This window comes from Canis lupus, chromosome X, assembly GCF_011100685.1.
Source record: "Canis lupus familiaris isolate Mischka breed German Shepherd chromosome X, alternate assembly UU_Cfam_GSD_1.0, whole genome shotgun sequence".
NCBI classification, from domain to species: domain Eukaryota; kingdom Metazoa; phylum Chordata; class Mammalia; order Carnivora; family Canidae; genus Canis; species Canis lupus.
The window spans coordinates 31,162,358-31,186,890 of NC_049260.1; the positions used below are offsets into that span (position 1 = coordinate 31,162,358).

Genomic DNA, 24,533 nt, shown 5'->3' on the forward strand with positions numbered 1-24,533 from the left:
TTGTTTAGAACTTCCAGAACAAAGTCACATTATTTTCTTGGCTTATCTTATTCCTACTTTTCTGTGAAGCAACATGTTTTAAGCTCATGTTCAAAATATTTTTCTAGTACTAATTTAATACAAATTTAATCCAAAATAGATACAGATTTTTTTACTTAGTTAAATATTTTTATGCCATCAATCAAATTATTATTCAAGGAGGAAAGCAGTTTGATATAGTTCTACATTATATTTGTAGCATTAGTATATTTTTTTGGTACCCATCAAATAATCACTAAGTATCTATTCTATAAGTAAATTAAAATGTAGTGCATAAATCTGCACATTCACTTTTGAGAACTTGTTCTGTTTTTTCTTTTGGATACTTAGAATTGAAATTAATGAGGAAAGGGTATGTGTATTTTAATTATTGTCACATATATCCACATTGCCACCATAAAACTTATATCAATTTATATTTCCATTGATAATTATCATTCAACAAATATTTATTGAGCACCTACTAGCAACCCTGCAGTCTTCTGGACCTTGGGGTTATAGTAGAAAGCTTACATCCTAGTGTGGTACCATGCTGTCTTTTCTTCATATCTTCTTCTTTACACTGGGTATTATCATTTACCATTGTAAAGGACACATGCGACAGAAGTCCAATGTAACTGTTTTGTTTTGTTTTTTGTCACTTGTGCTTTCTGGTGTCATATCTAAGAAGCTATTTCCTAGCTCAAATCATAAAGATTTCTGTTTGCTTTTAAGAGTTTTATAGCATTACCTCTTATGTTTAGATCTATGATCCATTTTGAATTATTTTTGTGCATGCTATAAGAATCTAATTTCATTCTTTTGCATGCAATGTCCATTTGTTCCAGGAGAATTTATTGAAAATATTATTTTACCACATTAAACTGCCTTGGCACCCTTGTCTATAGTCAGTTAAACATAAATATATGTGTTTATCTCTGGAGTTTCAATTCTGTTCCATTGACCTAGATGTCTTCACTCATTCCAATAACACAATGTCTTGATTAGTATAGTAAATTTTGTAGTAATTTTTGAAATTGGAAAATGTGAGTACATCAATTTTGTTCTTCTTCAGTAATATTTTTGGCTAATTTGTGTCCCAGGCACTTCCATATGAATTTTAGGATTACCTTGCCAATTACTGCAAAAAAAAAAAAAATCCAGCTGGGATTTTTTTTAAACAAAGATTTTATGTATTTATTTGAGTGAGAGAGAGAGAGAGCATGACAGAGAGAGCATAAATGAAGAGGAGGGACAGAGGGAGTGGGAGAAGCAGACTCTGAACTGAGCAGGGAGCCTGATGCAGGGTGATCCCAGAACCCTGGCATCATGAGCTGAGCTGAAGGCAGGTGCTTAACCAACTGAGCCACCCAGATCCCCCCCCCAGCTGGGATTTTGATAAGGATTGTGAAGAATCTATAGATCAATTTGAGGGGGTATTACCATCTTAACAATATTAAGTCTTCTAAGCCATGAACATGTGATGTTTTTGCATTGATTTAGGTTTTTAATTTCTTTCAACAATGTTTTGTAGTTTTCAGTGTACAAAGTTCCTACTTCTTTATTAATTTTATTTATAACATTTTAATGCTATTGTAAATGAGATTGTTTTCTTAATTTCATTTGCAAATTATTCATGTTAAGTGTATAGAAAAAAATTGATTTTAAACATTGATCTAGTATTTTGTAACCTTATTGAACTTATTCATTAGTTCTAGTAGTTTGTTAGTAAATTCCTTAGAATTTTCTATAAGAATATGCCTTCTGCAAATAGAGAAAATTTTACTTCCAATCTGAAAAATTGTTTTACTCCCTGAGTTTTCAATCTGAAAAGTTTTTTGTCCAATCTGGAAAATTTTCCCCCGGATTTCCAGAACAATGTGGTTTAGAAGTGGTGGAGCAAATGTCTTAACTTGTTCCTGTTATTAGAAGGAAAGCATCAATCTTTCATCTTTAAATATGATGTTAACAATTTTTTTTTGTAGATTCCTTTCTTCAGGTTAAGGAAGTTCTCTTCTATTCCTGGATATTTTGATCATGGAAGAAATTTGGATTTTGTCAAACATTTTTGGCATCTATTTTAATGATCTTGATTTGTCCTCTATTGATATGCATTATTTTGATTGATTTCTATGTGTTAAACCAACTTTACATTTCTGGGATAAATCCTACTTGATCATTATACTTGGAGTATAATCTTTTTTACATATTACTGCATCCAATTTCCTTTGTATTTTCTTTTTTTTTTAATTTTTATTTATTTATGATAGTCACAGAGAGAGAGAGAGAGAGAGAGAGAGAGGCAGAGACACAGGCAGAGGGAGAAGCAGGCTCCATGCACCGGGAGCCCGATGTGGGACTCGATCCTGGGTCTCCAGGATCACGCCCTGGGCCAAAGGCAGGCGCCAAACCGCTGCGCCACCCAGGGATCCCTCCTTTGTATTTTCTTGAGGGGTTTTGCATCTATGCTCATAAGGAATATTGATCTGTAGTTTCCTTCCTTCAAATGTCTTTGTTTGGTTTTGGTATCAGGGTAATATTGACTTAGAATGAGGTGAGAAGTGTCCTCTCTTCTATTTTTGAAAGAATTTATGAAGGATTGTATTGTAAATCTTTTTAAATTTTGTGCTATATTTCACCATTGAAATCATCTGGTCTTTGGCTTTCTTTTGTCATATTTATTTTAAACTACTAAGTCAATCTATTTGCTTGTTATGGATCTATTCAAATTTTTTTCTTTTAAAAATTATAATCCTTTAATTGATAATTATATAGTACTTAGATTTTATAAAGTACTCATATATCTAATATCACTTTAGTTCCATGTGAATCCAATAAGACCAGCATTAATACCTTAGATTTTTCCCCCCTTTTCTTTCTTTCTTTTTTTTTTTTTTTTTTAAGATTTTATTTATTTATTCATGACAGACACAAAGAAGCAGAGAGAAGCAGAAACATGGACAGAGGGAGAAGCAGGCTTCCTGTAGGGAGTCCCGCTGCAGGACTCAATCCCATGACCCCAGGATCATGCCCTAAGCCGAGGCAGATGCTCAACCACTGAGCCACCCAGGCGCCTCCTCCCCCTTTTTCCAGTCATAGAAGTCGATGCACAATGAAGCTAACTGACTTGTCAAGGCTACCTGCTGGTGAATTGTACAGCTTGAATAATACAATGTTACGTCCTCAACCTCCTGAACCACTGGACCCTAATGATACCATGTTAGGAATCCATACATGATGAAGAATAGTACATATTCCTTTAGCCAATAGACACAAAACTTTTGTATCTATTCTTTAGGTTTATTAACTTTTTTCCTAGTCATAAGCACTCAAAATCTTCAATTTCATAAAGTTACACTCATCTGAATTTCAATTACCACTTTACATGGTCTCTCTTCTGTTCCATTTTCCATATTCATAGGAAGAAATTACTTCCTTCTGGGATTAAATTTATTTGGAAGATAATTTCTAGATGCTTAACTCATTATATCTACAAGGGTATCTATAGAAGCAAATAAAGTAAGAACCCATAATACAATGGAAAAAAAGAAAAGAAATTGACGTTTGTCAGGAATTTGTAGAATGTTGGGAAATGCTATCTTAAATATACATGTGTACAAGACAACTCAAAAAATTAATATCATGTCATTAGAGGTGGCATTATTTGATACAAAATATCTGTCATCCCAGTTGTTAAGCATGAGTAGCAATTCTGTGTCAGATCAAATCATGGACAGACTTTAAAAAGTTTTTTGCATATATTCCTCTTCCTAAAAATATATAGCATCCAGAGCAAAAGGAGAGTTTCTCTTGTTTCTCATTCTTAAATTCTTTATTAGTATTACCTCTTAGACTTCATTTACAGATTTCATATGAGTTTCCTCTGACTTATGTTCCACTTTGGATGGAGCCCATTTAATGTTGTTTCATTTCCTATTGTTCATTCTAAAATGACATGATGTTTCTTTAGTATTTATGTTTTCTCTCGGGAACTTTCTGTTTTGCTGTAATCAGTTCTCTGGCTTCCCTTAGAAAACTAAGGTCAATGGGTCTCTCCTACTTTCCCTGCTCCCTTTTATCTATATCTTAATAGTGGTTTCTAATACTTCTTCCAGGCAAGCTTCCCTGTTTTTTTTTTTTAATTGAGATATAATTGACATATAACTTATATTAGTTTCAGGTGTACAACATAATGATTTAATATGTGTGTATATTGTGAAATGATTACCACAATAGGTTTAGTTAACATCTGTGACCTCATGTAGTTGGTTTTTTCTTGTGATAAGATCTACTATCTTAAAAAAAAAAAAGATCTATCTTAGCAACTTTGAAGGATAACAATATAGTATTATTAACTATAGTCACCATCTGTACATTGTATCCCCAGGACTTATAACTGGAAGTTTGTATTTTTTGAACAATTTCACTCATTTAATGGTTGAAAGTGGTCAAATTTTCTGTTTCTTCTTTAGAAATTTTATCAAAGTTATCTAATTTGTTGGCATACAGTTATTCATGGTGTTCTTTTATTATTTTTATTTCTGAAGGATAGGAAATAATGTTCTTTCTTTCTGACTTTATTTTATTTTAAAATTGAGTCATCTCTCTTTTCATCTTGGTCAGCCTATCTAACTGTTTTGCCGTTTTATTGATATTTTTAAGATTTAATTTTTGGTATAGTTGATTTTCTATACTGTTTTTGATTATTTCATATATTTCCCCTTTGTTGTTTATTGTTTACTTCCTTCTGCTTACTTTGAGTTTAGTTTGCTTTGCTTTTTATTTTACCTTGTCTTTTTTTAAGGTGGAAGGTAAGGCTATTGAATTGAGATCTTATTTTTTTATGTAGGTTTTAAAGCTATACTTTTCCCTTTAAGCATTGTTTTACCTGTATTCAAAAGTTTTGGTCTGTTGTGTTTAATTTCTGTTCAGCAAAGAGTTTTGCAATTTCTTTTTTTTTTAAATTTTATGTATTTATTCATGAGAGACACAGAGAGAGGCAGAGACACAGGCCAAGGGAGAAGAAGGCTCCCTGCAAGGAGCCCAACACGAGACTTGATCCTGGATCCCAGGATCACGCCCTGGGCCAAAGGCAGATGCTCAACCACTGAGCCACCCAGGCATCCCAAGTTTTGCAATTTCTTACATAAGTTTTTTCTTTGATCCATTTGTTATTTAGGATGTGTTGTTTAATTGCTACCTATTTGTGAATTTGCCAAATTTCCTTCTTTTATTGATTTCTAATATAATCCCATTGCAATTGGAGGCTATATTTTGTATTATTTAAATAAATTTAAATTTATTGAAGCTTGTTTTATTACAATCTATATAGATTATTTAGCTATGTTGAGGTAAATCTAAAACTACTACTGAGTTGAAAATGATTGCATCTGGATTTGTATGTGTGTTTGTGCATGTATGTGTATTTGTATGTGTGTAAGTATATGATAGTGGAGGGAACAGAATGCTAATTTCTAAAATAAGCTATGTGGGATTATTTTGGTTTTATTTTTGCAAATCTGTACTCTTGTCATTTTGATAAAGACAATAACTCACAATAAAAAATAATCCTTTTGTGACAGGTTAATATTTTGAAGGATTATGTCTTTCTCCTAGTCAATGCCTGCATTTTGTATGTACATAGAAGCAAACACACACATACACACACAGAGATATTCTTCAATAAGAAACTAAGGGAAAGAAGAGAAAGAAGCAAATAATTTTGTATAGTAATTCAATCTATACATTTTCAAGTATGTTAAGATTAGTTTGTAAGCTTTCTTAATTAGTCTATGTTGTGATTTTATATTTTTATATAGTGGAAATATATAATTTGGTTTTTCTAAATCTTTTTAAAATTTTATTTATTTATTTATTTATTTATTTATTTATTTATTTATTTATTTATTTATGATAGACATAGAGAGAGAGAGAGGCAGAGACACAGGAGGAGGGAGAAGCAGGCTCCATGCCGGGAGCCCGACTGGGACTCGATCCCGGGACTCCAGGATCGTGCCCTGGGCCAAAGGCAGACGCCAAACCGCCGAGCCATCCAGGGATCCCCTATAATTTGGTTTTTATGTTATCATTCATCCACAGAATTTTAACTTGAGGGTCACTAAAAATTAGAAAAAGTACGTAATCCAATTTAAATTTGTTATATGACTTTTTTAGGAGGATTCATATGTAATTTGGTATTTTCATCTTTTGAGTTCAATTCCTGTTTAACATTGTTAACAATTAAAAACTTCTTAATCTCTTTTTTAATGTTTAGATTGTGGCTCTCCTAGGATCCTAAAAATTTGTTATAAAATTAAAATAAATTGTTATATATTTAGTTCTCTAGAGTGCCACAAATTCTTAAGATTCTGAGTTGTTCTGCATTTACTAGATATTTTAAAGGGAGATTTACTTAGAATATTGGAATATAATTTAGTCCAACAATGAGATGAACATTTTAAAAAACCTTCAGCGATACTATACCCTGTGAGGCTTTGTTCTATAAATTTGTGCCTATGAGGCAGATTTTTTATTTGGTTTCTAGTCATTTCACATATCCTCCACTATGTTTATAACTAGCTGTAAATTATCTTTCTGTGTGTGTGTGTGTGTGTGTGTGTGTGTGTGTGTAGATAGATGTAAATAGTCAGTGGATACTCTCTTGATTGACCCATATAGCAGGCAAATGTATAATCAGCAATAAAGAGCATGATTTTTTTTAAAGATTTTATTTATTTATTCATGAGAGACACACACACAGAGAGAGAGAGGCAGAGACACAGGCAGAGGGAGAAGCAGGCTCCATGCAGGGAGCCCGATGTGGGACTCCATCCCCAGACTCCAGGATCATGCCCTGGGCCGAAGGTGGCGCTAAACCACTGAGCCACCCGGGCTGCCCTGATTTTTTTTTTAATTTAAATTTAGTTTGCCAACATATAGTATAACACCCAGTGCTCATCATATCACGTGCCCTCCTTACTGCCCATTACCCAGTTACCCCATCACCCCCTTCTCTCCCACACCTCTTTGTTTCTCAGAGTCCAGAGTCTCTCATGGTTTGTCTTCCTCTCTAATTTTTCCCCATTCAGTTTTCCCCCACTTCCCTTATGGTCCCTTTCACTATTTTTTATATTCCACATATGAATGAAACCATATGATAATTGTCTTTCTTTGATTGATTTATTTCACTCAGCATAATACCCTCCAGTTCCATCCACGTCGATATAAATGGAAGATATTCATCCTTTCTAATGGCTGAGTAAAATATACTGTAGTGTGTGTGTGTGTGTGTGTGTGTGTGTGTGTGTGTATTCTTTATCCATTTCTCTGTTGAAGGACATCATAGCTCCTTCCACAATTTGGCTATTGTGAACATTACTGCTAAGAACATTGGGGTGCTGGTGTCCTGTCATTTCACTACATCTGTATCTCTGGGGTAAATAACCCAGTACTGAATTGCTGGGTCATAGGGTAGCTCTATTTTTAACTTCTTGAGGAATCTTCACATGTTTTCCAGAGTGGCTGTACCAGAATGTATTCCCACCAATGGTGCGAGAGGTTTCCCCTTTCTCTACATCCTCGCCAGCATTTGTTGTTTCCTGTCTTATTAATTTTAGCCATTCTCACTGGTGTAAAGTAGTATTTCATTGTGGTTTTGATTTGTATTTCCCTGATGACAAGTGATGTGGAACATTTTTTCATATGCTTGTTGACCATGTGTAGGTCTTCTTTGGAGAAATGTCTGTTCATGTCTTCTGCCCATTTCTTGACTAGATTGTTTTTTGGGTGTTGATTTTGATAAGTTCTTTACAGATCTTGGATACTAGCCCTTTATCTGTTATATCATTTATAAATATCTTCTCCCATTCTGCAGGTTGTCTTTTAGTTTTGTCGACTGTTTCCTTTGCTGTGTAGAGCTTTTTATTTTGATGAAGTCCTAATAGTTCATTTTTGCTTTTGTTTCCCTTGCCTTTCTAGATGTGTTTTACAAGAGTTAAAAAAGGTTGCTTCCTGTGTTCTACTCTAGGATTTTCATGGATTCTTGTCTTACATTTAGATCTTCCAACCATTTTGAGGTTATGTTTGTGTATGGTGTAAGAGAATGGTCCAGTTTCATTCTTCTGCATGTGGCTGTCCAATTTTCCTAACACCATTTATTGAAGAGACTTTTTTCCAGTGGATATTCTTCCCTGATTTGTCGGAGATGAGTTGACCATAGAGTTGAGGGTCCATTTCTGGGTTCTCTATTCTGTTCTATTGATCTATGTGTCTATTTTTGTGCCAGTACCATGGTGTCTTGATGATCACAGCTTTGTAATATAGCTTGAAATCAGGCATTGTGATGCTCCTAGTTTTGGTTTTCTTTTTCAACATTCTTCTGGTTATTTGAGGTCTTTTCTGGTTCCATACAAATCTTAGGATTATTTGTTCCAAGTCTGTGAAGAAAGTCCATGGTATTTTGATAGAGATTCCATTGAATGTGTAAATTGCTCTGGATTGTACAAGGTTTGGATGCAATTAAAAATGCTAGTGGGCAATTATAGTTGTGTTTGGCATCCCTGACTAGAATGGTTTGTATACACTGTCATTCAAGTTTCTCCTTTCCTTGTGGTCTACTCATAATGTCTTTTGTCTTCTGAGTCAGTATATAGAGTTGTAATTCCTTATATGATAGCCACTAGCTATGTTTGGATATTTAAACTTTAAAGTTAAACAAAATAAAAAATGCATTTCCTTTGTCAAAATAGCCACATTTCAAGTTCTCAGGATCCACACATGGCTGTTGGAAAGTGTAGAACATTTTGTCATCACGGAAGGTTGTATATGACAGAAGGTTGTATATGATATAAGTATTTCCTGGTTTTTACCCTTAGTTTTCCTGCCTCTATGGCCCAGATTCGGCTCTGTGGCACAGGCTAATCTACAGTGGGTTGGTTGCTTTGAGGTTCTCATCTATCCTCCTCTATATTTGCCCTAAAGCTCTTAAAAATGAGGGAGAATTGTTAAATTTTTTCACTTTTTTCCTTTTTCTATCAACCTTTATCTTTTAAGGATATGCCACCTCTGAGTAAACTTTTTGCTGTGGTTATTCTGGATTTATAATCATTCTTACAGGAAGCTAGTATGATCCTTGAAGGACTAAAAGAGAGGACATTTGAGTGACACCTGCACCATAAAAATTTTTGTCTATCAGTACTGGCTGGGGGACTGAAATCTTCATCAGAATATAATTTTTCAATTTGAGGTATTCCTCTGTTTGAATGACACCAACTAGGAAAGTAATTAGTGTAGCACATATCACAAAACTTTCCAAGATTTCCCTCTTCATTAGATAGCTCAGGGTTTCACAGTGATAGCCCTCATTTCCTTTTCTCTCTCTGTGTCACTGAGTTTCTGTATAAGTGTTAAATCTTATATTCTTTCAGTTCTGTTGAGAGGATAAGATGTGGGTGGAGAAATCATGAACCTCTGAATTTTGCATTCTGAATAATTACAGGGCTACTTTAGGTACAAACTCATTTTATGTAAATTGTCTGTGAAGATGTGAATTATGAGAAAGCAAGTCTAGTATAATTTCCCACATACACGCAATTGGCAATTAGAGAAGGCAGAGAATGAATCTCTGCTCTGTGAATTCAGCACACAGTTTTAGAAAATATATATGTTTTGAGAGGAAAGAAGGTCTCACACTTAAAATCAAAGAGATAGTTAAGGGCTGAGATAAGTATATCAAATTATCTTGAGAATTACCAACGTTATCATCTACAACATCAGACATTCTCAAATGAAGCCCACAGTCATGCTTTGTGTTAAGCCTCTCTCACCACTCCCATCTTCTGCTCCTATCATCCCTGACTTTGGGACCAAGTGCTAGATCCAGTGGCAGTCAAGATTCAGTACTCAGTGACTGTCAGAATTTTAACCCATCATGAACACACTTTACCTCAATCATCCCTCCAAGTGGATCTCTCTGTGAATAGATTCTCACCCCCACTAGCTCTGAGCTCCCTCACATTTGGCTTTTTTCCCCTTCCTATTTGCCCTCTAGGATCCCTATATTTACATGTCTTCAGTGGTTTTTCGAGCTTCCTTTCCCTTCATAGTTTCTTCATATGATGAACATGGCTCTCTTTAGGGCACTGCTTCTTATGTAGCCTTTCCTTTGGATCTGGGTGTGGCTCTAGAGGTGATGTTTTCTGGAAGTCTTGCTCCCTGGGTGGATTTTTCTAGATGGTCTTTATCTGTTAAAAATGGCTGCTTCTTTGAACTTCATATTATAGGAGTTTACCATTTTCCCTTACTCAGAGTAGTAATCTCTGGACATTGCTACCAGCCAGTCTCATTGTATAGTCTATACTCTACTCCTCTAATTTTCTGAGTGATTTCAGTATTCATATGGAGATCCATCCAGAACCCTGGCCTCCCATTTCCTTGTCTTCAGGTTTCCATTGGTCCCTTCTTCCATTCCCCTCAGCTTCTTCCATTGGGAATCCACTTCCATCCATTCCAGTCAGATGAGGATGATGGTTTGGGAAATATATTTGACTTTAAAATATATATTTATATTATATGAAAAAAACCTAGAACTTAAAGAATAAGATAGTAACCTAAAGATAATATAAATACCATTAAAATACATATGATAGTAAGTATTGATTTATATTAATATTCAAAGAAAAAAAACATAAACCAGAAGAGGAAACAAAGAAATGGGACAAAAATATAACTAGTTACTGATGATTAATAATGACAAATTCTAGGGGAAATAAAGTCAAGCAAAATTGTTTTAAGGACTGATATATGAAACCAGGTAGTATTTATACACGAAATATATCTTTATTCAATTTACTCCTTGACATCTGTGTATTGGTGTCATTGCAGAAATAGAATATCATGGGAATGAGTTGCTTGCTCTGATTTGTCAAAATAAATGAAACATTCATGAAAATAAAACAGGCTATAGTATTTTCTTGCTTCTATAATTCTGTTAGGAGAACAGTCTATTTTAAAAAGATTCTGTGACCAGAGATGGAATTCTCAGTGGTATGGCCAGTGTCTCAGTCTATTCAGGTGCTATAACAAGGTACCACAGACTGAGTAGTTTGTAAACAACAAAAATTTATTTATCACAGTTTTGGAGTCTGGAAGTCCAGGATCATGGCACCAGCATGGTAGAGGAAGGTCCTCTTCTGGATTATAGAATCTTTGACATGTGCTCACATGGTGGAAGGAGTTAGGGATTTCCAGCGGTCTCTTTTATAAGGCACTAATCCCAATCATGCGGGCTCCGCACTCATGGCTAAGGACCTCGCGAAGGCCCTACCTCCCAATACTATTATCTTTGGGGGTTAGGATTTTTACCTTTGATTGACTTCTCCCTCCTTTATTTTTAAGAAATAATTTATTGAGAGGAAATTTATATAACAAAATTAACCATTTTTAAAGTAAACAATTCAGTGGCATTTAGTGCCTTTACAGTATGGTATAACCATTCCTTCTGTCCCATTTCAAAACATTTCAAACACTACAAAGCACAACCCTTAACTTATTAAAGCAGTTTCTCCTCACCTCTCTTTCCACTAGCCACTGACAGCCACCAATCTGTATTCAATCTCTCTGGATCTATCTCTTCTGGATTATTTCATATGAAAGGAATTATACAATATGTGGCCATTTGCATGTGGGTTTTTTCACTTAGCACAATGTTTTGGGTTTTCATTTTTATTGTGGTAGAAAAAAACATGTAACATAAAATTTGACGACTATCTTAAGTGCTAAATTGTATCCATGTTGTGAAAGATCTCTAGAACTTTTTCATCTTGCAGATCTGAAACTCTATACCCATTTAAAAATACCTCCCTTTTGCCGTTTTCCTCCAAACCTGGGCAACCACCATTCTACTTTATGTTTCTATAAAATTGACTACTTTAGATGCCTCATATATGTGAGAGAGTAGTATTCGTCTTTTGGTGACTGAATTATTTCACTTAGCATAATGTCCTCAAAAGATCAGGGGCAGCCCGGGTGGCTCAGCGGTTTAGCGCCACCTTCAGCCCAGGGCCTGATCCTGGAGACCCGGGATCGAGTCCCGCGTCGGGCTTCCTGCATGGAGCCTGCTTCTCCCTCTGCCTGTGCCTCTGCCTCTCTCTCTCTCTCTCTCTCCCTCTCTGTGTCTCTCATGAATAAATAAATAAGACCTTAAAAGAAAAACAAGATCATTCACATAGCATATGACAGGATTTCCTTTATTCTTAAGCCAAAGCAATATTTATACTAGATTTTGTTTATCCATTCATCTGTCTATGGACATTTGTTTTGCATCTACCTCCCAGCTATTTTAAATAGTGCTATTATGGAAATGGATCTACAAATATCTCTTCAAGACCCTGCTTTCAGATCTTTTAAATATATACCTACAAGTGAGATTGATAGATTAAATGGTAACTCTATTTTTAATTTCTTAAAGAACCTCCATACTGTTTTCCATATGGCTAGCACTGTTTTACTCTCCCACCAATACTGTACAGTTGTTCCAGTTTCTCCACATTTACACCAACACTTACTATTTTCTGGATTTTTGATCACAGCCATGATAATGGGTGTGAGGTGATATCTTATTGTGATTTTGATTTGCATTCCTCTGATAATTAGTGTTATAAAGTATCTTTTCATATACTTGTTGGCCATCTGTATATCATCTTTGGGGAAATACCCACTCAAGTCCTTTGCCCTTTTTAAAATCAAATGATTATTTTCTTGTTGTTGAGCTATAGTTCTTTATATATTCTGGTCATCAGTCCTTTATCAAATGTATGGTTCGCAAATACTTTCATTTCACAGGTTGCCTTTTCACTCTGTTGATTGTTTACTTTGATGAACAGATATTTTGTGTTGGATATAGTCTCTTTCGTCTATTTTTCTTTTGTTGCCTGTACTTTCATGTCATATATAAGAAATAATTGCCAATTCTAATGTTATAAATTTTTCCCCTAGGTTTTCTTCTTCAAGTTTTATAGTTTTAGGTCTATGTTTAGGTTTTTAATCCATTTTGAGTCAATTTGGTGTGTGGAATGAGATAAGGGCCTGGTGCCCTTATAAAAAATTAATTGCCTGTAGATGTATGTCTTGTTTCTGGACACTCTATTCCAGTTGTCTACATGTTTACTCTTATGCCAGTATCATACTGTTTTGATTACTGTAGCTTTATAATAAGTTTTGAAATTGAGAAGTATGAGTTTTCCACCTTCATCCTTTTTCCAGGTTGTTTCGGCTATTTGGAGCCTTACTATTATGAATTAAATGGTTAGCCTATCCAGTTTTGCAAAAATGGCCATCGGAATTCTGATAGGGATTGCTATGAATTGTAGATTGTTTAGTACTGATATCTGAACAATACTAAATTTTTCAATCAATGAACATTGGATGTCTTTCCATTTTTGTAGAACTTCTTTTATTTCTTTCAACAATATTTTGCAGTTTTCATTGTACAAGTTTGTCAGAACTTGGACACATTTCTAGAAATTTTCTTCTTTTGGATTTTATTTTTAAAATTAATTTATTAGAGAGAAAATGAGAGAGAGAGTGAGCAAACATGTATGAACAGGGGGAGGGGCAGAGGGAAAAGGGGAGAAGTAGGCTTATGTGTTGAGTGTGGAGCCCCAGATGGGACTTGATCTGATGACTCTGAGATCATGACCTAAGCCAAAATCCAAAATCAGATGCCTAACTGACTGAGCCACCAAGGCACCTCTTGCATCTTATTTTATTTTATTTCTTTACATATTGAATTAAAATTTATTTCAAAAGGTAAAGTTTTATATATCCTTTGAAAAAATGAGAAGTCCAAAGTCTTAGAATTAAGTAATGAGCCTTCAACATTATAAAGCCATATATAACAGTAACTAAAGTAGTGGTAATGTTTTACCCTGATAAAAATGTCACAGAATTCGAATCACAACTTGGATCCTCAATGATTCAAGTGTCTTATCCTACACAATAAGGGGTTGGTCAGTTTTAAGATAAAATTCCTCCCGATATGCTGTCCTCAAGTCCTCTAATCTTGTGGTCCATCAGCTCACACAGTGGGATAGCTGGCTGCTGTGGCAATTCCACAGTGGTTGTTCTGGCCTTTGGCCGTTTTTACGTAGCCATTCCAGCCCCATTCTGGACCCCAACTGTTCTTGACAATCCAAAGTTTATTATTTGAATCTGTTCCTTCAAAGCCATAGCCAACCACACCATAACACCATGATCTAGATCTTTGCTGCTGCAGTCTGAATCAAAATAAATGCCTGATTTGTAGAACTGGAAAGACTGATGGCCTGCATCAATAACAATGGAGATGGGCCCTAGAGTTGCCACTGCCTTCATTAGGACCTTCTCCCGTTTAGGGATGTCCAAGAAGCCAGTGTCATTGCAGCAGAACACTCAGGCTTGTAGTTATAGGTATCTGTGTCCCTTCCAAGATACAGATAACATTCCTCTGAGTCCAGGCCTCCGTTGTCCTTAACATACTGGAAGGCGTTATCCATGAGGCCACCATTGCAGCCCTTGTTGCCTTGAGCCTGATAGCAGTCCACCAGGTTCTGCTCACTCAGTGGCACAAGTTTTTTTTTTTTTTTTAATTCTTTTTTTTAATTTATTTTTTATTGGTGTTCAATTTGCCAACATATAGAATAACACCCAGTGCTCATCCCATCAAGTGCCCCCCTCAGTGCCCGTCACCCAGTCACCCCCACCCCCCGCCCACCTCCCTTTCTACCACCCATTGTTCGTTTCCCAGAGTTAGGAGTCTCTCATGTTCTGTCTCCCTTTCTGATATTTCCCACTCATTTTTTCTCCTTTCCCCTTTATTCCCTTTCACTATTTTTAATATTCCCCAAATGAATGAGACCATATAATGTTTGTCCTTCTCCGATTGACTTACTTCACTCAGCATAATATCCTCTGAGTCCATCCACATCAAAGTAAATGGTGGGTATTTGTCATTTCTAATGGCTGAGTAATATTCCATTGTATACATAGACCACATCTTCTTTATCCATTCATCTTTCAATGGACACCGAGGTTCCTTCTCAGTGGCACAAGTTTGCCTGTTTTCTGGAACATCTGTCCTTTGAGGTCACCAGTTGCACTAAAAGCCCAACAAGAACCACAGTGACCTTGATTCTTCACAGGAGTTACGTAGCCTTTCTCTCTCCAGTCCACAGATTTGGGGATCTCAGCAAAGAGAGGTTCTTGGAACACTTTCCCTTTCTTGTGCTTCTGGTTTTGAAAGCCATTCATCACCTGCCTGAATTCTTCATTGGTCATGTAACCAAAGGCATTCATTGCCATTGTGAAGCCATGTTTCCCTTGGCTATATTCCCGATTATGCAGTTCAATCATTTTCATATTCTTCTCCCACACTGCTCTCCTCCATCCTTCTTCATTCATGGCATATAATCTGTGCATTGCCTTCCACTGGTACCATTGTGCATTTAAGCTTTGATCAAGTTTTGGAGCTGCTGAGACTATTCCCTGCAAAGGGCAGTCAAGAAGAGTGAAGGATTCATGTTTCAAAAACGTGCGGCGTCCACAACTGTACAGGCGCACCCCACCAATCGCCGAGGCCCAGAAGTCTGTTGCATCTTATTTTAAATGAAACTGTCTACTTATTTTATTTTTCAGAATTAATTGATGGTGTGTAGGAACATTTGATTTTTGTTTGTTGACCTTGTATGTTGCAATTTTCCTAAATTCATTTATTAGCTCTAGCACTTTCTTTGGGATTCTTTGTGAATTTCTCTATGCAGGATCATTTCATTTATAAATAGATACAGTCCTAATGCCTTTTCCAGTCCAAATGCCTTGTATCCTACCCAAAGGTAAGGAATTAGCATTAACTTCTTTTCATTTCATTTGTTTTAAAAATTATAGAGAACACATATCACCTTCCCTAAATTTTTATTTTACCAGTTTGCAGTCAGCCTTTACCCCAGTTCCAGTTCATGACAAACACTGATCTCATTTTGTTTGTATAACTTTGCCTTTTCACTCATACATCATATTAAATGAAGTATTAAGATAGGTTGCCTTTTCAGCCTGGCTTCTCTTACTTAGAATAATGCATTTGATATTCATCCATATTATTATGTGGAACACTGGTACATTACATTTCATTGTTGAAAAGTATTCTTTTGTGTGGATTTACCAAAGTCTGTTGTCCATTCACTGTTTGGAGGGAATTTGAGTTGTTTTCAGGTTTTTGTAATTATGCATAAGACCACTATAAATATTTACATGCAAGTGTTTATTTCTCTTTGGTAACCTAGAATTAGGAATTGTGGGCCTTATGTTCAGTCCATATCTAATTTTCTAAGAAAGTGGAAAACTATTTTCCATAATTACTATGAAATTGTGCATCCTATCAACAATGTATAAATGGTTGAGGTGCTCACATCTTTATCACATCTTGGTAATGCCATTTTCGTTTAAGCCATTGTGATAGGTATAAAGTATTCTCTCCTGTGAATCAATTTACATATCCCTAATGTGTGATGATATTAAACATTTTTTTCTTGTGGTAATGTGTCATATGTATATTTTCTCAGTTGTTTTTTCATATCTTTTACTTAGTTTTTCATTAGAAACTTTGCTTTTTACTGATCCCTGTGTGTTCTTTTAAATATTTTGGATATAAGTTGGATTTTTTTTATCAAAAATGTCTTTTTGGCTTCTATTTATTAAGCATTATATTTAACAGAAAAGATATTTTTAACTTTGACAAAATATAATTTAATCATTTTTTCTTTTGTGGATGATTTAGTAGTGTATTTAAGAAATCTTTGCCAGGATCCCTGGGTGGCGCAGCGGTTTAGCGCCTGCCCTTGGCCCAGGGCGCGATCCTGGAGACCCGGGATCGAATCCCACATCGGGCTCCCGGTGCATGGAGCTTGCTTCTCCCTCTGCCTATGTCTCTGCCTCTCTCTCTCTCTCTCTGTGACTATCATAAAAAAAAATAAAAAAAAAAAAAATTTTAAAAGAAATCTTTGCCTAACCAATGATTACAAAGATTTTTCACCTAAATGGTTTATAGTTTTAGGTTTTATATTTAGGTCTTTGGACCATTTTGAATCAATAGGAACTATTTTAAAATTTGTTTTTATTTTTAAGAATTATTTTTAAACTCATGAAAAATAAAACAGGTCTTGGTTTTTTTGAAAAAAAAAAAAGTACTTTAACCATCACAAGATAATTTTCTTTTTGAAAATGTCTTTTTTTAAACTGCTGTTTTGCTAGATCCATAGTATTTCATTAGATCTCCAGAACTTATTCATCTTGTATAATTGAAACTTTGTACCTCTTGACCAACATCTCCCCAATCTCCCTCTCTAGTCCCTAGTAACCACCATTCTGTTTTCTGCTTCTATGAGTTGACAATTTTAGATTCTACAAAGAGATCATATATCATTTGACTTTCTGTGTCAGATTTAATTCACTTAGCATAATGTCCTGCAGGCTCATCCATATTGTTGCAAATGGCAAAATTTCCTTCTATTTGTAAAGCTGAAAGATACTCCATTGTATGCATATACCACATTTTCTTTAACCATTTATCCTTTGATGGACTTTTAGGTTATTTCCATGTCTTGACTATTGTAAATAATGCTGCAGTGAACATAGGAGTGAAGGAATATCTTCAAAATCCTGATTTCAGTTCCTTTGGGTAAATACCCAGGGGTGAGATTGCTGGGTCATATAGTAATTCTGGTAACAATACTACATTTTACACTTGAAATTTATTAAGAGGGTAGATTCTATGTGTTCTCACAATGAGGTGAGGGGTAACTATGCGAGATGATGGATATGTTAATTAGCTTGATTATGGTGTTACTTCATTTGATATGTGTACCGAATCTTCATGTTGTACATTTTATATTCAATAAAAATAGTATCACAAATTTCTTATAGCAAAAACAATCACAGGTGTAATGTATTTCTTTTTTGTCTGTCAGGTGGCAACATATGACTTTAGCATTCAAGTTCAAATTAATTTCTTCAAGGCTTCAGAACTTTACACTCAGTATTGTTCGTCAAATTCTCCTATGATTCCAAAGAAAACACCACTTATTCGACCGTGTTATGTTCAAGCTACTGGTATGTAATGTGAAGCATTCACTTGGTGTGCATATGCCAAATATTTATCCTTAAGCAGCTAAAAGTTTAAAAATTCAGAATATGATTATTTACTTTTTAAAAATAGAAGTATTAGAAAGTAAAACTCTGATATGATTCCTGTGTGTGTGACTTAAATAGTACCTGTGAGAATGAATTTTGAGAAATAGTGTAACCAAATCCATGTGAAGTTCACTCCTTATTGAGTTACAGAAAGTGCACCAGGTGAAGTTGTTGCACAAGAAAACTTTATTAAGGAGATCATGGGCAAAACTTTATTAAGGAGATCACTTCCAAAGCTGTGACTCCCTAACATCAGATGAAGGGATACCTTTTGCTTAGAGTTAGATGAATATTTATGTATTTATGTATGTATGTATTTATTTATTTATGTGCATTTTTTTGAGAGAGTGTGAATAGTGGGGGAGGCCAGAGGGAGAATCTTAAACAGGTTCCTTGCTCAGCAGGGAGCCCAATGCAGGGCTCGGTATCATGACCTTGAGTTCATGATCTGAGCCAGGGTTAAGAGTTAGTCACTTAACTGACTGAGCCACCCAGGTGCCCCTAGGATGAATATTTATATAGGGAAACATTCTCATAGTATGTAGAGGTGGCCATAAAGTCACAGATGAGCCTTAAGGAAACATATCTATAAATGAACTGTATGTTATATAAATGAGGCTGAAGCTCCTCCTTAGGTGGAGATTTTAGTATTATAATGAGGCAAAGGTAATGGTATATCATTCCAGAGGTTACTCCATGGTCTCTCTGCACAGGTGTGAGTTGGGGGTTTAGCTCAAAATGTCGGGGTAGCCTGGGATGGGTGGGAGGTCTTGTCAGGTGGTCACCATCACCTGCAGGGTGGTTTCCAGTTTCATTTGCCTGAGTTAAGAGGTAAGCTGTAAAGAAGAGCTTAAGGAAGAATGTAAGACAAAATTTAATGAGTTCAAGCAGGTGGGCAGTAAAGGTCAGGTCTTGGAGTCTATCTAACTGGTGACAGTACCCTGTATATAATCTCAGATCAATGACTCTTGCTTAAAAACATAGGTTATAATTAAAAACAAAGGTCAGTTTAGTTATTTATTGTGTGGGTAGCTTTAAATGATTAAATCAAAATATAAATTATTAAAATAAAGTACATTAAATATATAATGAAATGATGAAAATTTTGTTTAAAAAAATTTCTCCCCAAAGGAATGGGTTACTAAAGAACTAAGTACACGTAAAGAAGGGTAAGTAAAAACAGACAAAAGAAGGGTAAATATATTAAATTTTTGAGTGTTTTTTACTCATTTTCTCCAGATATTCAAATCTAAAACCAATGCAATCTGTGAACCCTACTTTTGATAATCTTTGGTTTTGTGTTTTATTATGTTTAAGTATTTTTCATGAAAAGTTTATGCTATATTATGCGGTATTTTGTTTTTATAATTCTGACATTAAGTTGTTCTTAGTAATAAAAGAGTGCTCAGTTGATAACTGCACTTGGCACCTAGTAAGAGAGGCTTCATTAATATAGCATATACAATATACAGACTTATTTCCCTCCTGTTTAAAATATAGAATTAAGAATTCTGAAGCTTATAGGGAGGCTCCATGGAGTTTTCTCCCTTGTTTTAAGATATCTGTTTAGGGAAAAAAATCATTGTCTAATTTTGTTTTCTGAATGAGGCAAATTACTTACATGAAAAATAAAATTTACCTACTTGACAAATAAAAATTAATGTATTGTCATTATGAAAAATTGGAAAATGTTAGAAACACAGATATGACATCTGGAATGTAAATATGTAGAACATACTATTAATATCTTGGTACCGTATTATTTTGTTCTATGCCATTATTTATTTTTAGCATAGTTTTGATCTTATTGCCTGTGTTCAGTTGAAATCTCTTCACTCTAAAAAATAAAAAAGAAATCTCTTCACTCTATAGAAACTTTTACTTGGATGTTATAGACTCTTAATTGTATAAATTAACACTGATAACTATTATAGAATATTTCATCCAGTGTCTCTTATAGATTATTTACGCATTTAGGTTGTTTCTTTTATTTTCTTATTCATATAGATCTTGTGCTAGTGAACATTTTTGTGTATAATACTTTTTACCTGTTTAGATTTCTTTTCAAAGTGAGATTCTCTGAATTGGCTGCTTTCCTTCTGAAGCATATATATGTCAGCAACACTTAGGTGGCTCAGCCATTAAGCATCCAACTCTTGATTTCTGCTCAGGATCATGGAGCCTGCTTAAGGTTCTCTCTCTTTCCCTCTGCCTCTCCACCCTTCCTCCAGTGAGCACACACTCAGGCTTTCTCTCTCTCAAAAAAGAAAAAGTAGATACATGTTAAAGCTCTAGATATGTTTTGCAAAATGGCTTTTGTAAAGATTTATGCTGTTTTACCTCTCCTTCAGTATAAACTCTAACCAGCATTGAATTAAAGAAATTGGATCTTTTTCTATGTGATTAAAAGTACATCATTTCAATTTTCATTTAAATTTCTTTAATTACTTATGAGGATTAAAATTTTCTATCTTTGCTATTAATAATATATTTCATATGTAAATTATTCATGAACTTTACCTTTATCATTGTGGTGATGTATTTGTGTGATAGATGTCAGTGATTTCCTCATCTATATTAATTTTTTTCATTTTTACTGTGAATTTTTTCTAAGATTCATTGTTTGCCTTTTGTTGTGTTTTTCAATAGATACTTTTAGCAATTTTATAGTGAAATTTAGCTATCATTTCCTCTGTGATTTCTAACATTGTTTAAAGATTAGAACATCTACCCATCTTCAGATTTGGTATATATGTAATTCTGTTTTTTTTTTCTATTTTTAATGTTTTAAAATTCATTTAACAATTTCTATACTTAATTTGTAAAACATATATATATATATATATTGCTGTATTTCCAAAAAGGATTGGAATGTCAAAGCAAATTGAATTGGTTATATTATATAACTTGTGAACCCCAAAGGTTACTACTGATTCAAATGATATGATACAAATATAATCAGGCAGAGATGTAACATTTCTTCCTATAGAAGTTGGTATCTATCAGATGCAGCTTCCAGATTGTCCTTTTCTCCCTCCTTAAGATGCTTTTTGCTTTTGAATTAACATATGACTTTTGAATATCATTTGTAGAAACCTTGTTCCCAAAGGAAGCTGGGTTGTTTTTTTTTTTTTTTTAGCTTCCTGTTTTTGTACTCTTGATAGAGGAAATGTCTACATGAGAAATTCTCATTCTCCTACCCTCAATGTCTCATAAATCCATAAATTCCAGATATTTTTGATTGGCCATTGGACAGGTAATATATGTTGAGGTGGTTTTTATTCATTTTATTATTATTTTTTTGAATAGTCCACTAGTCAATTCCATTTTTATGTCTGCAAGGAAGCTTAGTCAATAGTCTATTATCCCCTGAGCTACCCCCTCAATAGAAGGATGATTACTATAGGAGGGTCACAAACTTGCTGTTATCTCTTTACTCTCAAATTACATGTATTCATTTTAAAATCAAAATAGTGCTAAGCCAGAATTGCAATCCATTATCTTCTTCTCAAGGCTTATCCTGCACCCCAGAGACAGTAACTTTTTTTTCATTAATTATCTAATGAAAACACTTATTTAATGACAAGCATCTTCACTCACTTGAAACACTAACTCCTGTTACCATTTTGTAATGTAATTATAGTCTAAATTTCAATTAAAATTTTTATCAGAAATGTAATTGTTATGATGATATGTTGTTGTTAAGCCAAGTAGTGTAACTGCATAATTATTTTATTTACTTTCTTTCAACTTTTTGTTTATCCCTACAGTTACTAAGTGCTCAATTGTCCTTAGATATTTGACTAAATCCTCTCATGCCAAGAGCTCTATATTATGTTTGTCTGGACAATGTTCCATATAGTCTAGTCTGTCACATAATATGTCATGTCTACTTATTCTCTTGAAGCAACCTTCCTAGAACACAACAACCTCCTGCTTCAACATGGACTAGATACTTTCCCTGTGGCAGAACTTTTGTCTAAGATTTCCTTTCACTATAATTGTGGGGATTTAAAATAAAAAAAAAGGGCGGGGGGGGGCAGCCCAGGTAGCTCAGCGGTTTAGCGCCGCCTTCTGCCCAGGGCCTGATCCTGGAGACCAGAGATCAAGTTCCACATCGAGCTCCCTGCATGGGGCCTGCTTCTCCCTCTGCCTGTGTCTCTGCCTCTCTCTCTCTCTCTCTTTCTCTCTCTCTCTAATGAATAAAGAAATAAAATCTTTGAAAATAAATAAATAAAATAAAATCTTTTTTAAAAATTAAAAAAATTAAAGAAAAACCCTTATCTGTCTTGAATCTCCTGTTTTTTCAATCCCTTGCCTTCCTATTTCTTGGTTTACTTCACTGTTTAGATAGATTACATCTTCCAGGAGCTTATAAAGAAAGAGTGTAAGGGAGCTAATTTTTGAGAATTTCCATGTCTGAAAATATCTTTGCTTTTCCTTCTACATTTAAATGATAATTTGATTTCATATAAAATACTAGTTTGAAAATAATTTTTCCTCAAAATTATCATTATCTTCTAATTTCCACTATGGCATTTAAAGTCTGATGCCATTCTTCTTCTTCTCTATCCATTATATGACCTAGTGTTTCCCCTTGAGAAGCTTTTAGAAGCTACTTTTTATCCCTGGTATTCCATTATTTCACACTGATAACCTTAGTATGAATCTTTGGTCTTATGTTCTTGTGGACCTTTTGCAATCTGGATATTCATGTCCTCCAGTTCTATAAAGGTTTCATAGATTATTTCATTGAAAAGTTGTTCCCACCATTTTCTATATTTCTTTCTTTAAGACTTTATTGGCTATATTTTGTACTTCTTAGATTATGTTATATATTTTAATTATCTTATATCTTCTCTCTTATTGTCCTTTTTCTTATCTTTTTTGTTGTACTTAGGATATTTTTCTGACTTCATTATGTCTTAAGAAATTATTTTGGCAATTTTAAACTAATGGGAGTTAACTTTTTTCTGATTATTTCTTTACTTACAGAATTCTGAAAAATAAAAACAACATTCTTTATCTCTACTTTTATTATGATGATTTCTTTGAAATTTTCTGCTGTTGACTACATTGTCTCAATTTTTGCTAAGTTATTTCTCCTTCATGTTGCAGAGTTCCTTAAATGTCTGTTGATTTTTGCCTATTCTCTCATGATTATTAGTGCGTCCCACAATGCTGGCTTCATTACCAACAATTATATCACTTTCTGACAATCTGGATCTCAGTGAATATTTAAGGAGATCAAAGGCTATAAGACTTTAATCTTGAGCAGTTCAGTTTTTCCAGAAAATACTTCAAATTAAAAGGATGATAGGATCATATATCAACAACAATATGCATGCACATTTGATGACCTAGACAAAATGGAGCAATTTCTTGAAAGGCACAATCTGCCAAAACTCACACAAGAAGAAATAGACAGTCTGGATAGGCCTCAATCTATTAAACAAATTGAATTAATACTTAGTAACCTTCAAAAACAGAAAGCACCAGGCCCAGATGGGTGGACTCTTGATAGATAATAGATGATAGATAGATAGATAAATGCTTGATAGCATTTAGAGAAGAAATCTTACCAGTTCTCTATTATCAATTCTCTACAATCTCTTTCAGAAGATAGAAACACAAAGAATGCTTTCTAACTCATTTTGAGGTCAGTATTACCCTAGTACCAAACCAGACAAAGGCATTACAAGAATAGAAGACAGCAAACCAATATCCCTTATCAGCATAGATACAAAAGTCCTTAACAGGGGATCCCTGGGTGGCTCAGCAGTTTAGCCCCTGCCTTCAGCCCAGGGTGTGATCCTGGAGTCCCAGGATCAAGCCCCACATCTGGCTCCCAGCATGGAACCTGCTTCTACCTCTGCCTGTGTCTCTGCCTCTCTCTCTCTATGTCTCTCATGAACAAATAAATAAAATCTTTTTTTTAAAAAAAAATCCTTAACAAAATATTAGCAAATTAAATCCAACAATGTATAACAAGAATTATGCACCATGACCAAGTGAGATTTATCTCATGTATGCAAGGTTGGTTCACATTCAGAAATCAGTTAGTGTATTTCATTATATGACTAGGATAGAGAAAAAATATCACATAATTATATCAATAGATTCAGGAGGAAAAAACATTTTATAAAATCTAATACCCATTCATGAAAACAACTTAGTAAATGAGGGCTGGTTAGAACTTTCTCAGCTTGATAAAAAAAAATATCTGCAAACACCCCACAGCTATCATAATTCTTAATGATGAGAAACTCAAAGCTTTCTCATTAAAATCAGGAACC

At 34.5% G+C, this 24,533-nt stretch overlaps 1 protein-coding gene and 1 pseudogene across 5 annotated transcripts in view; one reads left to right on the forward strand and one right to left on the reverse strand.

The window, feature by feature from the left end:
* The window catches only part of CFAP47 (cilia and flagella associated protein 47), a 504,616-nt gene that overhangs the window by 82,211 nt on the left and 397,872 nt on the right, over window positions 1-24,533 (forward strand). For all 5 annotated transcript variants that reach the window (XR_005386243.1, XR_005386242.1, XM_038587158.1 and 2 more), the window contains exon 22: window positions 18,015-18,156. Coding sequence is in view for 3 of the 5 variants with exons in the window: in XM_038587158.1 (XP_038443086.1) it covers window positions 18,015-18,156 (142 nt within the window). In the remaining 2 variants the exon portion in view is untranslated. The remainder of the gene's footprint in view (window positions 1-18,014; window positions 18,157-24,533) is intronic.
* On the reverse strand, window positions 14,093-15,572 carry LOC612231 (annotated as a pseudogene).